Source organism: Meriones unguiculatus, chromosome 15 (genome assembly GCF_030254825.1).
Source record: "Meriones unguiculatus strain TT.TT164.6M chromosome 15, Bangor_MerUng_6.1, whole genome shotgun sequence".
In the NCBI taxonomy this organism is placed as follows: domain Eukaryota; kingdom Metazoa; phylum Chordata; class Mammalia; order Rodentia; family Muridae; genus Meriones; species Meriones unguiculatus.
This window is the reverse complement of record NC_083362.1, coordinates 61,090,031-61,105,718: the sequence shown is the minus strand read 5'-3', so window position 1 is coordinate 61,105,718 and position 15,688 is coordinate 61,090,031. Positions and strand designations below refer to the sequence as shown.

General features: G+C 42.7%; 1 protein-coding gene across 2 annotated transcripts in view; it reads right to left on the bottom strand.

The window, feature by feature from the left end:
* Positions 1–360: 360 nt before the first annotated feature.
* The window catches only part of Arpc2 (actin related protein 2/3 complex subunit 2), a 31,461-nt gene continuing 16,133 nt past the window's right edge, over positions 361–15,688 (bottom strand). For both annotated transcript variants that reach the window (XM_021664361.2, XM_021664354.2), the window contains 7 exons: positions 15,430–15,475; positions 12,411–12,597; positions 11,082–11,175; positions 5,783–5,909; positions 4,150–4,250; positions 3,546–3,646; positions 361–806 (listed from right to left, as the gene is read on the bottom strand). In XM_021664361.2, coding sequence (XP_021520036.1) covers positions 782–806; positions 3,546–3,646; positions 4,150–4,250; positions 5,783–5,909; positions 11,082–11,175; positions 12,411–12,597; positions 15,430–15,475 — 681 coding nt within the window. In that variant the 3' untranslated portion in view covers positions 361–781. The remainder of the gene's footprint in view (positions 807–3,545; positions 3,647–4,149; positions 4,251–5,782; positions 5,910–11,081; positions 11,176–12,410; positions 12,598–15,429; positions 15,476–15,688) is intronic.

Below are 15,688 nucleotides of genomic sequence, written 5' to 3'. Positions count from 1 at the left end.
AGAGAAGTGGGTTGGTTCTAGGACCCACAGAGCAGCCCAAAAACATCTGTAACTGCATTCCAAAGGATATGATGACTTTTCCTTACCTGATGTGCCTGCGTCAAGTCCCCCCACTCACCCCACTTTACAAACCAGCTCTCCCTTCCTCTAGATCTTAGCCCTTCCTTCCTCTAACCCTAGCACTTGAGAGGTGGAGGCAGGAGGATCAGAAATTCAAGGTTATCCTCAGTTTACAAACCAGCCCTTCCCTCCTCTAAAGAGAATCCAAACCATGTTGGCCAGCTGGTTCAAGGGCATTGCAGATTCACCCTTTCCTCCTCTTCTTTGGATTCACAGTCCAGAAAACCAGCAAATTCTCAATTAAGATAGAAAGATTTTCTTTATTAATGACCCCAACCGTATTTCTTTAGATACAGAGTTTTGAACTCAAATACTTAGAAGAAAACAAGTTAAGATTGCATTACCTGCAACTCATTACCAGTAACATATTGCAAAGCAAACAGCTTGGAAAAGGGAGAAAAGGAAGGGGAGTGAGGGAGGGAAAATAAAAGGAAATTAAGTTGATCAAGTTGAAATTTTTTTTCTTTTTTTAAATTCTTGGGAACTATGAAGTCCTTGCAAGCACAGCTCGTTTCTGCAGGCTATTTGCCAAACTCGTACAAAATGGAACCAAACGGAGAATCCCTTAAGAACCTGGAGAGGTGCAACATGAAGGGCTACGATTATCCAGTAGCAAGCGGTCCAGCCTTCAGTCAACAGCTTCCTCCTCAGTTCCCAAGAGTTAGCGGGATGAAAATGTCTTCCCCCTTCAAAAGCAGAGAGAATGAAGGATTATTCTAGATGTCCTTTCTTTCCTCCCTACACTCTAGACTTGGGATGGAATGCCCAAGGGACACCAAACAAGGAGGAAAGAGACAGTCTTCAAGTAAAGGTACTGGAAGGTACCAAAGGTTTCAGGCAAGATCCACTTTTCACAAGACGGCTTTACTACCTTTCTTCTGACTTAACACTAACATCATGCCAAGTCTGTAAATACACTGGATGTCCCAGCAGATGGGAAAATCAGCTGCAATTATTTATTTATTTTTGAGACAGTGTCTCACTATGTGGCCCTGGAACTAACTATGTAACTAGGCCTGCCTCTGCCCCAAGTGCCAGAAAAAGGCATGTGCCACCATGACACCTTTCTCTAATTTTCAGATGGCTTAGGTGAACCTGAATTTCTGCTCACTGAGGCTCCTTCTACGCAGTTGATCCCATTTAGGTAACAATTCCTTAACCTTTCAATAGGAGGTAGAAAGTACAAAGCTACCTTAAAAATCAAACATCAGCCAGGCATGATAGTACATGCTTTTAATCCCAGCACATAGAAGGTAGAGGCAGGTGGATCTCTTTTAAGTTCCAGGCTAGCCAGGGATATATAGTGAGACCCTGTCTCAAAAGCAAAAACAAACAAAACAAAAACCAAAAAACAAACAAACAAAAAAAAAAAACCCAACTGGGCACAGTGGCGCACACCTGTAATCCCAGCACTGGGAGACACTGTGAGTTTGAGGCCAGACTGGTCTATCAAGCAAGTCCAGAATAGCCAAGGTTACAACAGAGAAACCCTGTCTCAAAAAACCAATCGAACAAAAAGGTTAAAGACATCTCTGTCATGTGGTGAGCACCCTTTGGCTCCTGGAACACTTGCTGGTTCTGGATTCCTAAGCTATGGTGTCTGTTTCTACCCAGTAAATCCCCAGAGGGGTTACTAGACCCACAAAGAGGGTACAAATGGTACCTACCCCAAGGGTATTTGGCAAAGTAGCCTAGAAGTGAGACCTGAGAATTATGGAAAAGGAGAGCAAAAACAAGCTCTCCATGTTTCCTGCCTATCCCAAATCAAACTGATGGCCCTTTCCAACAAGTAGAGTGCTGTGGAGCACAGACTCACAGTCAGCTTCTAGCTCAGGGCCACATTCCTAATAGGACCACTTTATTTTACTGTCTACACTTGGCAGAACGGAGGTCTTTGAACTAAATTCACTCCTGTAGAAGATTCATTTTCCTCCAGCCCCACGTCAGGACAGAGATCAATTCCTGCCTCTTTCTGTCAATTTAGCAGCAACCACCAGGAATGTCTATGAGCCATGGAACAGTGAAGGAAGGTGATGTAAGCAGTCCCAAGCTATAACACTCCCCACCTTTTGAACTTTCTGATTTTATAGGTTTTTCTTGTTTTGTGCATGTGCAACTGCATGTACACACGCGTGTGTAATGGCCACAAGTCAGCAGTGTGTGCGTGTGTGTGTGTGTGATGGCCAGAAGTCAGCAATGGGTATTTCCTTCCCGTGTCAGTCCCCAGCAGCCTCAGTTGCTGCAGCCACGGGCTGATTCTGACACGTCATCCAGAGCAAGTTTCCCTTCCTATTCCAGGTCTCCCAGTGATAGCTGGTGGAAAGCACTTTTGTAAAGACAAGGAGGGAAAGGAGAGACTGTAGGCACCAGGAGACAAAGTCTTGTAAGGACAGAAAAAACAAGTGAGTCCTTGGGCATGTTTGTTTACAGCTTTGTACCTCTTTTTAAAAATATTTATTTATTTATTTATTTAGTATGAAATGTTGTACCTGTATGTATGCCTGCACCCCAGAAGAGGGCACCAGATCTCATTATAGATGGTTGTGAGCCACCATGTGGTTGCTGGGAATTGAACTCAGGACCTCTGGAGGAGCAGTCAATGCTTCCAACCTCTGAGCCATCCCTCCAGCCCCAGCTTTGTACTTTTGAGATATGCTACGCAGGTGCCACACCATGGCATGGCATCTGATGTGATCTCTCTAAACAGAGATCAGATGGACACCAACCTTGAGGGTGTAGGTGGCAGCGCAGAAAGACAGGAGAGACTTCTCGTCAAAAAGCCCACAGATGCCTGATCTTCCTGTGACCGAAAACTCCTCACCTACTCCTCAGTACTCAGATGAGCTTTCAAATGGCAATGGGGCCTAACTGGGTACAGCGGCCTTACCCGCAGGGAAAGAGCGGACGGTGTTCTATGCCACGCAGGTAGGGTGAATGCTCTAGGTCCTGCACCTCGTTGGCCTTTTGAGCATACAGAGCCACACTGCTCTGCCTGCCATCTTTCTCCCTGACAAAGGTAGCCTTTGCCCTGTACACCTTTCCTGCTGAGAACAGAGCAACAGAAAGAACAAGTAGGTGCTGGCTTCAGGCCTCGTCAGCTAAATAAATGTCCTGAAATGACTGAATCCACCTCTCCAGGAATACAGAAGGAAGAGACTCACTTTTCAAGTTTAAGTCCAAAGAGAACCATTTTTTAATTAAAAAGCCCTTGTTTTTCCCAGCTGCCATTCCTGTAGCTCAGAAAGACTCAGGAAAGAGAAACTCTCTTCCTGATCCCATCAGTAGAGAAGCCCTTTTAACTGCACTCTCACTTTGGTAGCTGTACGCTTGGCCCTGCTGGCCTGGGACAGTCACCTGGGGTATGGGCATCGAGACCTGCTGCCTCCTGCTGAGCGCAGAAGGGGAAGGTGGCTCTTCCTACTCACGTGATTGTTTTCATTTCTTTCTTCTCGGCATCTGGGCGTGCACGGTTGAGCACCTTAAGGAAGTCAGATGTTTTCGCTCGCATTCGTGTGTGAATATAGGCCTAAAAACAAACACAGAAGGACCTGAAGCAGGCTCGTTCCGGAAAAACAGCTTTGCTTTCCCTGGGGTAAGCCGCAGGACATATTGGGGTGCACAGGCAGCAGGACAGTTAAGCAACAATCCAGAGGTACAGACCCCATCCCTCTACCATAGGCAGGATGAAAGAGGAGAGAGAAATCTGTCTTACTGTGGTACTGGGGGCCAAACTTGTGCCTTGAGCATGCTAGGCAAGTGCTCTACCACTGAGCTACACTTTTGGTCCAAGAGATAATTTCTTAAGGCCTCTAAAGCTCCTTTAATAAAAAATTACTGTATATGTGTGCAAGTGCCTGCATGAATTTATATGCATTATGTGTGTGTGTCAATGGAGGCCAGGAAAATGACACACGAGCACTGGGAACTGAACGTGGGTCCTCTGAAGGAGCAGTAAGAACTCCACTGAGTGATCTCTCCTGCCCCTTTGAAGTGTGTACTGAGAGTTAATCAACAGCGTGGTGCCCTCACCTTAGAGCACTTGATGTGGTAGTGCAGATAGTCCCGGAACGTGTGGATCAGGTTGATGGTGTTGTCTCGAGCAGCGGCGTTGGTGTGGCGAGGGAATAGCACTAAGGCAGGGGAAGAAAACAAGATGTTAGCAGCAGCCTGTGTGCTACCATCATAGACAACGTAATCAAGACAGTGCCAATGAGTGAAAACAGGAAGCTCACAGCACTGAAGAGGAGTATGACCCTGGGAACTCATTCCACACCTGAATTCCATGCTGAACTCTAGATTTCAGGTTTAGGGACAAAGTGCTTGTCCTAGATCCTTGGTGCTAATGCCTAGCCTGTCAAAAACTTAGGTTCTCAAGAAAACTCATCTCCTGACCATGAAAACCAAACACAAAGCAGGCCTAGCAGCATAAGCTGCTCTTCACCCACAGACCTGCACACACTGCTCAGACTTTCACACTGTAGCACACCTGCCTCTCTGGATTCCTGTTCTTCCCTACCCCTTTAAGACTTACTTATTTATTTGATATGCAGTGCTGTCTGCATGTATACCTAAGAGGGCATTAGATCCCAGCAGAGATGGTTGTGAGCCACCATGTGGTTGCCTGGAATTGAACTCAGGACATCTGGAAGCACAGATAGTGCTCTTAACCACTGTGCCACCTCTCCAGCCCTAGAGTCCTGTTATTATTGTACTCGTTTAACTAATACCAAGAGCCCTGAGTTCTATCAACTGTGCTGAAAGGAATGACTGATAAGAAAGGTAGAACTCTGGTTTTCAGTCTACCTGTGTTTGAAGAAAAAAAAGAAATGTGAGCATCAGCTAGGAAATGTATTCTATTCCAAGTTTACCATGATTTATGTACCATAGAGAAAGAAACGCTGTTAATGAAACTGATGTGGCATCAACTGTTAGATGCACCTCAGCTTCAAGAATCATGTGAATAGAAAACTATTCACCGGCAACAAACAGCTATACACTTAGCTCAAAGGTGACTCACAGGAGACATTCTTGCAGTGTGGAAAAGAGCTGTGAGTTGTCATGATCAGTCAGCTCACTAGGCTGACACAGTGAAGCTTGGTTTCTTCAATGGAAAAGAAGACTCAAAAATCACAACTCAGGCTGGGTAGGGTGCACACCTTTAATTGCAGCACTCAAGAGGCAGAGGTAGGTGGATCTCTGTGAGTTTGAGGCCAGCCTAGTCCATAAAGAGAGTCCAGGACAGCCAGTATTACACAGAGCAACCCTGTCTCAAAAAACCAAAACAACAACAAAATCACGGCTCAGCTCAGGTATGCACAGCAAAAATCCAAGCACTGCCATGTGACAAGAGAACTCTTATTCAGTTGCCAAGCAATGCTGATATGGCCTGCCCCTAACTTCTGACATCAGAAGTTACCTTCTCCTTTATCAGTTAAGAAAACAGAAACAGGAAATGATTACTACAGTAAAACAGCACCCAGCTTGCTTTGTAATCAGTGCCCCAGCTCAGAAGAAGCTACACAACCATGCTGATATGCCTGCTTTTGTCGCAACTCCACTTTGCTGATGGAAGGTTCTGGATTGTTCTGTGCAATGCAGAGGACTGAGCCCAAGGCCAAGTGTGTGGGCAAGCATTCTCCACTGAACTACCACTCAGCCTCACCGAAGGTGATGTAGCCAATGTTGTCCCCCACGGCAGCATCTGTGTCTTTCAGCTCTAGAGGAGGTTCCCTGTGGCTAAAAAGGACCTGGGGGGCTGTGTGGCTGGCTCTTCGTCCTTCTTTGAATTCCTGTGGAGACACAGCAAGAGAAATTATATGAGACGAGTAGCACTGTATCCATACGATGTACTTGGACCTTCATAGTCCCTTTGACCAGCAGATAACTAATAATGAACTGTGGAACCTCAGCCACTAGGAGTGCGAGCTGCTTTCGTATACTTCAGATTCAAAAGGGAAGACTGCAAAGCACTGAACAAGCCAGATCTTCCAACTGTGGTATAAAGCACTACAGCACAAGCCTTTTCTCCTTTATCTTACTTTGGACTAACACAGCAAGAGGATCAGCTTGAGTTCAAGGCCAGGCTGGGCTACACAGCAAGCACCACGCCAGAGGGCAGAGTGGAAAGACTGCTTCAGAAAACAGGAAGACTAAGCATCACCCTGCAGGGTGCTGGTTAAAGGTGGGATAAGCACTGCAGCAGCCTAACATTTTCTCATGTACAATGTGGAAAAGCACTCCCCCTTTTTTGAAACAGGGTTGCTTTGTGCAGTGTTGGCCTTTTTTTTTTTTAAAGGAAATCTTTAAAATTTCATGGTAAAATTTCTAGGACCCAGGCTTTAGCTGGAGTTTTAAATTCTATACAAACACAGAAAGCTCTTTACAAACTGACCAATTTCCCATGACTCCCTTAGCTCACCCCCACTTTGAGACAGAGCTTCATAAGCTAGGCTGATTTTAAACTCACTAAGTAGATGAGAAGAACTTTTGGTTGTGAGCTGTAAGGCCTGAACCATCATCTCTCCAGCCTAATGAGGATTTGTAAAAAAATTTTATTTAGTTATGTATGTTATGTATATGGGTACCATCTGCATGTATATAGTGAGGACTTTTAACACATGATTATCCTGCCTCTACAACTTCAGTACACCCACACCTGATCTTTCATTTCTAGTTTCATGAATGCCATGCTTTTATTGGGTGTTGGGCCTTTACCCATTATTACTTAGAATCCATCAATCAAAACTCTAGAGCAAACTTAACTCCTCCCCTTAGGGGCTAAAGATGACAGAATGAAAGAAGCTTCCTTGTCTCAGGAGGGTAGGGCAGGAGAACAAAGTTAGGACAGCACGGACTACACAAAAGACCCCTGCTCCACCTCCACCCCCCCAAAACACAACTCAACAACAACAAAAAACTCTAAGAACATTCTAATCAGCCAGGAGTGCACAAGCTCATAATCTCAGAACATGGGACTGTCACAAAAAGATCGAGTTCAGGGTCAGACCTGGCAGATCAAGGCTAGCTTTAGACTATAGGAGAATCTGTCTCAAAAAAACCAAACCAACCCCCTTAAAACAATAAAAGAGCTCAAGATCCTTAACAAATTAAACAAGCAGGCCATTCTTTTTATGCTTTGATCTCCAGACCCCATGCATTCCTATACAAACAGATGAGTGAATATAACATCCTTCTCCAGAGTTCCCAGCAATGACAGCAATACATGCAAAGGCTTGGATCCACTCTCTAAAAAACCCAAACAACTGGGCCTGAAGAGATGGTTCAGGGGTTAAGAGCACTGGCTTCTCTTCCAGAGGTCCTGAATTCAATTCCCAGCACCCACATAACAGCTCGCAACTATCTGAAACTCCAGATCCAGATCCTCACACGGACATATATGCAGGCAAAACCACTAATGCACATAAAAACAAAACAAAACAAAACAAAACCACAAAACTTAAATCCAATGGGTAGACTGAGTGGCCCTTAAACAGGGCAACTAAAGACAGTCTCAGGGTTAGGACACGGAGAGCATGGACACACAGCCACATGACTGGAAGTGTGATGCTCCTGCTCACAGCACCTCTTCTAGTCAGGAGCTACTATCCCTTCTCCACAAACATTTCTATAATGATACTTCACGATTCATTAGGGCATCTGGCTTCCCTGCCAGGCTGAGTTCCTCAGGCTAAAGCTCCTTTTCTACCCTTCAAAGAGTCTGTCTAGCATAGTCCTGCTGAGTAAAAGAAAGCACCCCTGACCCTGCAGATATAGAAACATTGACATGAACAAGTAGGGGCAGGGACTAAGTTTCTACTTGCATTGCAAGTAGGAAGAACAGTGTGGTGGTTTGAATGAAAATGGCTCCCACAGGCTCATAGGGAGTGGCACCATTGGGAGGTGTGGCTTAACTGGAGAAAGTGTGTCACTGAGAGTGGGCTTTGAAGTTTAGAAGGCTAGTGCTGGCTCACTCTTCCTGCTGCCTGTTGATCCAGATGTAGAACTCTTAGCTTTTCTCCAGCACCATGTCTGCCTGTGTGCCACCATGCTTCCCGCCAAGATTAAACCTCTGAACTGTAAGCCAGAACCAATGAAATGTTTTCCTTTATAAGAGTCACCGTGGCCATGATGTCTCTTCACAGCAACATAAAGCCTACCTAAGACAAACTGATTTCAAGTCCTAAGCAAAATACAAATCATGTGGGACTACGCTAGTTTTATACACTGCCTCTGAGATAGCCTTGCCTGGCTGGTGATTGGTTATGGAGAAGAGAAAGGGCACAGTGTTAGGTTAGCTCCCTTCTTAATATACCTAAAGGAAAGGTATATGGAGACAGGGTACATGCCCGTGAAGCCAGCACTTGGGAGAAGGTTAAGAAGTGGTGGCACATGGCTATAATCCAGCATTCAAGAGAGGCAGAGGCAGGCAGAATCTGAGTTTAAGGCTAGCCTGGTCTACGTAGCAAGTTCTAAGACAGCCATGGCTGTCACACAGTAAGACCTGTCTCAAAAACAAAACAAAACAAAACAAAAAAACAAACAAACACAAAAACAAAAACCTCCCCACAAAGAACAAAACAAAATCAATAAAAAGAAAACAAACAAAAAACAAAGAAATCAAGATCATCCTTAAGACCAGACATAAGTCTCTCCTTCCTCCACATCCCCCAAAAAGAATTGATCAACACTATTTCTGCAGCAGGAAATAAACAACTTGATGTCTTCTTTCTGGCTCTCTTGAAATAGCAAAGGTAATTGGCTCCTCTAAACAGACCCTCTGTCTTCATTATCTGTTATATAGAAACCAACCAGATTGTTTTCTTCTCTAAGACAGGATGTCTGGGGAACACCAGGTCATTATTTGTTTAAAAAAATATTACATTTGATTTACTGTGTTGTGTGAGCATCAGCAACTTTAGAGTTTGTTCTTTCCATTGTGTTTGGTGACAGATGACTTTACCTGCTAAGCCCATGATATTGTTTCTTCTAAGGAAGTATAATTTACCCTGGGGATAAATTGTTTATGGAAAAGGGAGAATCTTAAATCAAGGTGTAAGTCAAGCTGAGCATAATGGCACTTACCAGTAATGCCAGAATTTAGGAGATTAAGGTGCGATGATCACAAATTACTGGCCAGCATAGGCCATAGTGAGACAGTCTAAGAAAACAGACATGCTCACTTGAGCAGCACATACACTACAGAAGATCAGCATGGCCCATATAGAAGAGGACATGAAAATTCCTGAAGTGAAGTATTCCATGCTTTTCTTACTGGGTCCACCACAACACAGAGTGGGCCTTAACATAAAAAATTTGCCAGATGTGGTAACACATGGGAGGCAAAGGGAGGGGAACATTCCAAATTCGAAGACAGTGTCTGGTAAACAATGAGTTCTAGGCTCTAGCCTGGGCTACCTGCTTTAAGAAAACAAAACAAACAGGTGTGGTGACGCACGCCTGTGATTCCAGTACTCTGGGAGTAAAGACAGGCAGATCTCTGTGAGTTCAAGGCCAGTCTGGTCTACAAAGCAAGTCCAGGACAGCCACAGCTCCACAGAGAAACCCTGCCTCAAAAAAACCAAAAACAAAGCACCCCCCCCAACAATAACAACAAAAAGGACAAAAAGAAAAGCAAAATAAAACTAACTTTCCTGGATTAAAAAAAAAAAAAAAAAACTTCGGGTGGTATATTTTGGGCTCTGTGGTTATACAACGCAAATTACCCTAGCCTCCGATCTGAGTGAGGAAGGAAGCTTTGTGAGTCCTACGCAACAAACAGGTTGCACATCAGGAAAAAGTCATCAGTTAGAAACACTGGCAGCACAAACAAACAAAAATAAAAACACCAGAGTAGGTTTGTTTTTCCTTTTAGGTAAACGTCTTGCCACATGCACTTTGGAGGAGGAGTTTAGATTCAAAACCCCCCCTCCACAAAACAAAACAACCCCTTACAAAGTTCTATAGTGGACATCTGCAGTAAACTTTAGGAGAAAAGATTCGTTTAAAGTATGAAAATAAACTGGAATATTCCTGGAACAAAGAACAAAGTGGAACAAGACTTAAAAAAAAAAAAAAAACAGACACACACAACCCCCAAACCAGCCAAATCTAACCCTTCCAAACCAGCCAAATCCAAATTTGTACTTCATAGTTTTTAAAATTAGTTTGCTAGTCTAGATTTAGCTCAATTTCTTAACTAATGCATTTAGTTCCCATTAATTCTACAGAAAAATATTATGAAATGTTCATCTAGGGGCTTACTTTTAAGAGTCACATATACAGATCCTCTTTCGTCATAAAGCCCAGTACCAGCAAATGCCAAAGTGTCAACATTCTAGCTTTTCTGAATAGGGACTCCCAAACTAGAATTTTTGATTAGTCCCAATATAAGGCCATTACTGAGGACAGCACTTCAAAATTTTCCCTTGCTACGCAGAAAAAGGCTCAAACACAAAGTCTCACTGTGGTAGCCATCTTTCAAGTCTATTTGCGGGGGCGGGGAGGGAAGATTCTGTTTCATAATTTCCTTTGAGAGAAATAAAAAATTGAGGCAAGGTCTTACTCATCTTGCAGTGATCTCCTGCTTCTAGTTTTTTGAGCTCCTACTAGAACTTTCATCAGTGAAGATCTGTAACCTGGAAGTCTAAGATGAAATAAACCCTTTCCTTCCAAGTTGTTTTTGGCCACACTGTTTTATCATAGCAACAAAGAAGCAAACTAAGACAGGGTTTTTCATTACATCCTCAAGTTTCAACACTAACAGAACTCATCTTTTTCTAAGTGTATGTTCTGTTCCTGCTACCATCTGTCCAGGCCCTGGAGACCAAACCCAGGATCTTATACATACTAGGCAAATGCTCTAGCACTGAGCTACAAGCCCCGGCCATATATGGCTATGTACAGCACCGAGTAAAAATTTAAGTGCCTACAGCTCAATTTCCACTGAACTTTCTGCTCCATACCTGCATGAACACCTTCCCAATGACCACGTCGTCGTCGTCCTTGAACACTGTGCTGAAGACTACCGTGACTCTGTCTTTTTTAGATTCAACATACCTGAGGGCACAAAACTCAGGCGTTAAGTACAGCATCAGAAGGTTCTGTTACTAACTTCATCTGCAAGGGAAGCAGAGGGTAAAGCCCAAACTCTCTAACTCAATAAACAAAGGTGTGCCCGAGACCAGCACTTGTAGTTAAGAAGAAAGTCTGGGCAGTTAATGCATTCTCAAGGAAGGGGAATTAGCAAAGTTAGATTAAAAAAATCTTATATATGCATAACCCTGGATTTTGTTTGTTTGTTTTTTGGAGACAGATTTCTTTGTGTAGCTTTGGCTGTCCTGGACTTGCTTTGTAGACTAGGATGGCCTTAAACTCAGAGATCCGCCTGCCTCTGCCTCACTGAGAATACCATGCCCGCCTATAACATAAGATTTTAAGTTAGTAATTCTTATATAACTAACTTTATATAAAAAGTTTATATAAAAAGTTTCTTTACATATGATAGGAGCCATCTATACATGTATGTATGATTTCACATACTTTATTTCACATACACATAACTTAAGAACTGCAGTTTGGCTGGAGAGATGGCTCAGAGGTAAGGAGCATTGGCTGTTTTCCAAAGGTCCAGAGTTCAATTCCCAGCAACCACATGGTGGCTCACAACCATCTATAATGAGATCTGGTGCCCTCTTCTGGGGTGCAGGCATACATACAGGCAGAATGCTGTATAAATAAATAAATTTTAAAAAAATGGAGTTATAGATAGTTGTGAGTCACCATATGGGTTGAAAACTGAATTCAGATCTTCTAGAAAAGCAGTAATAAGTACTCTGAAGGGCTAAGGTATCTCCCAAGTCCAAGGGAAACTCTTTTAAATAAGAGAACTTAGAAAACTAGTGCCTTGGGCCTGTAGAGATGGCTCAGTGGTTAACAGCACTGGCTGCTGTTCCAGAAGACAAGAGTTTAATTCCTATCTGACAGGGCGGCTCATACCCATAAAACACCAAAACAATTAAAATAAGCCTACAAAATTAAAAGTATTTTAAAAATCATTAAGGTAGTGGCTTAAAGGAAAGCACAGGATTTTCTTTTCATCTTTTGTAAACTAGGTGTTTAGGGAAGTGGTCTATTTTCTTCCTTATCATTTTCCAGATTAAGAAATTCTGTAAAAATCAATTTCAAAAGGATTCATATAACAGAGTTTAAGGTTTGACCATACTGTGTTTCTTTCAATAAGCACCTTGTGAGACAGACACACTCAGGCTTGAGGAACAAAAGTCCATACTTACATGGTCTCATCATCCCTATAATGGATAACTGCTCTGTTCTCTCCTTCCTTGCCCTCTTCCTGGAATTGAAAGTATTTCTCAAAGACAGAGGCAAAACAATTTCGCTTCAACATGCCAGCCTGATGGACAATGGAATCCTTGGATGCAGGCAGATTTTCAAGGTCATATAGCAAAGAAACATTGTATCCTTGTGGGAAGAAAAAAAAATCATTTATCAGTTAAAGCCAACAAAAACCAAAACAAACCCGTCTCTCTCAAGTAAAAATAATGGAGAGGCAATTTCCCATCTCTATCTACCCCATAATATGTAAATATCTGTAGCTAGTTAATAAATCCCATGCAGTGTCAAAGATGAACAGTTACAAGTAAGAAACTGGAACTCAGACTAGAACTTTAGGGCCCTAGAGAGGCTGTGAGAAAGGACTATGACTGTAAGCTGTACAACTCTTGTGTTTTCTTCAACCTTTAATACAGCCCCCACATGGTTAGCAGGTAGCTTTCTGGAATAAATTATGGTCCCTCCACACCACACTGCAAACCCTGTGCAGGATAGAAAATCTGTTTCTCACATATGTACTCCTCTAAGAGTGTCTATCTCAATAAGTGTTAACTTCCAGTGTTTCAGAATTCTACTTCATTTGACCCCCATGCCTTTCTTTGAAGAAGCCAGGAAAGATAAGCTTATCCCCAGTTAGAACAAAAAAGTGCTTCAAAGAAGCAGGGACTTGTTGGCTACAGCACAACATATAGGTATGTAGGCATATGCAGACTACTTTATTTTGAAGTGAACAGAAGTGGTTCAAACTTTGGCTTCACTGTGTGAGCCTTGAAAACTGCCCAACCTTTACAATGTCCTCACCTGCAGGGAAAAAAAAGGGGGGGAGGGGGCATCCTGGGGTGGCGGTAGAGGAAGATGTAAAAGGTAGAGGGAAGAGATTGCTGTGAGCATTTAGCTAGGCACAAGTACAGTATTTTTAAGTTAAGCACAGTGATGCGGACCTGCTTTTTTAAGAAGCAAAAAACCATGCTCTTCACCAAAACGCTACTGCTCTCTGCCTTCAGTTTCATATTCATCATCAAGTGGCTAGAGACAGTTATGGATTGTTCACTCAAGAGACTGAGGCAGGTGTCTTCTGAATTCTAGGACAGGCTGGGCTACATACATAAACTATCTCTAAAACATTCATAGAATTTATGGACAAGGTCACCAATAAGTGGGGCAGAACAGGGACTGAGAATTATGTCTACTGACCACTAAGTGACTCTGCCTCCTTCTATCCCATGAATGCCAGAAAAAGGGCCAATCAAGTCATTAACGGTACTCCAAAGCCTAAACACATTTTTTCAAGAATACCTTTACACCACTGGGGATAATTTAAAACAGTAACTGATGGGAGCACAGTACACAACCTTACATGACCCTCACATCTTCAAATCTCTAACTTTTATATTATTTATTATTAATAAGGTTATTCCTTGGGCCCTATTTCCCCTATCTACTGCTCTGAGAGCACAGGTTGTTTAATCATTCTAAAGTAATGCTTTGCCCACTTTTGTTAGTCAATATTTAAAATGACACTCACTACTCAATTCTGGAGAATCTGAAAAAAAAAAAATCAAAACAAAATAACAAAGAGTTGAGGTTTGCTGTTTTCTCTGTCTCTCTCACTGTTTCTCAGAGTCTCCAGGAAAAGCAAAGCATAGCCAATGTTTGACCCCATGAGTGACTTCAGATAGGAACAGAACACATTGATGATGCAAAGTAACAATCAAGGGCCAGTGAGACCACTGAGGGTAAAGTGTTTCCTATAAACCCTGTGATGGCCCCAGTTCATCGCAGAGCATATGTACAGGTGAAGGAAGAGAACTGACAGTAAGCTGTCCTCTGACTTCCATAAGCACACTCCCAGCCACACAGATACCTAATACTTTGGGGACAGGGGGTTGAGACAGGGTTGCTCTAGGCTATGTAGCCCTGGTTGTCCTGGAACTAGCTCTATAAACCAGGCTGGCCTCAAACTCAAGTAGATCTACCTAACTCTGCCTCCTGTGGTGGGATTAAAGTGCTGGGATTAAAGGCATGTGCTGCCAACTCTTGAATGATACTTTTTAAAATTTAAAAACCAAAACAGCAACAAAAACACCAATCTTGTGGCTGGCTATGCTTTCCAAAGCTGCCTATATAAGCTAGCAGACATAAGACTTTTACATGTTATTTATATTGATGTTACTAGGGGTTGTGAGTAGGAACAATGTTCATTCTTCCCAAGGCCATTTATTTCTTTGTGTATATGTGTGTATGAATGAAGACTAGGGCTCAATCTGGGGTGTTTCCTCAGGAGCTGTCCATCTTATTTTTTCTTTTTTTAAAACAAAAATTTAAAAAGCAATCATTGGTTTTGATTTTAATTTGATGTTACAAATGCTTATGAGCTGCCATGTGGGGGTTCCGGGAATTGAACCTGAGTCACCTGGTAGAGCAGTCAGTGCTCTTAATCACTGAACTCTCTCTCCAGCCCCTCATCTTAGATTTTGAATGGGGTCTCACATTGAAATCTAGGGCTCCCCAATTAGACTAGACTGGCTACAAGCAACTCTAGATCAGCTGTGGTCTCCCAGCACTGGGATTACAACTGTGCGTTGTTTTTAATTAGGGGCTAATGTTCAAATTTAGGCCCTCAACTTTTGAGACAACTGCTTTATAAACCAAGCTTTCTCTCCTGTGCTAAGAGATTTTATGAGCAAGAGCACCTGCTCAGACAAAAGAGGCTCCTCTGGCTAAAAGACTTTTTTGGGTACTAATAATACATTCATTTACCAATCTTGACCCACTGTGTGTCACACTGAAAAAAGTAGAACCCTTTAATGGCTACTTATGTAGAGGGAGCCGACTTGAAAACCAGGCTCCTACACATGTATTTTACAGAGTGGAAAGTTAAACAAAATCCTCTAGCTAACGAAGATGGGATACAAACAGTGCTTTGCTATCATTCCATAGCTGCTAAGTATTACTACATACCTGATTCTGGGTTTACCAAGAAACTCCCGTATACTCTCTTTAATAACTGGAGAGAAAGAGAGAGAGAGAAAAAAGTTAATCCGAAGTTCATGACAATTTCATTATTTTTTGAAACACTTGCAATAAACTCTTCCTAAACCAATATGCTTATTTTTTTATTTGGTGGGTAGAAAACTAGAGGGAAAAGTAAATTTACCTAAGTGACAAGACAGATCTCTTACAGACTTGGACTGTAATAAAAAGGTTGGTTCCAGGGCTG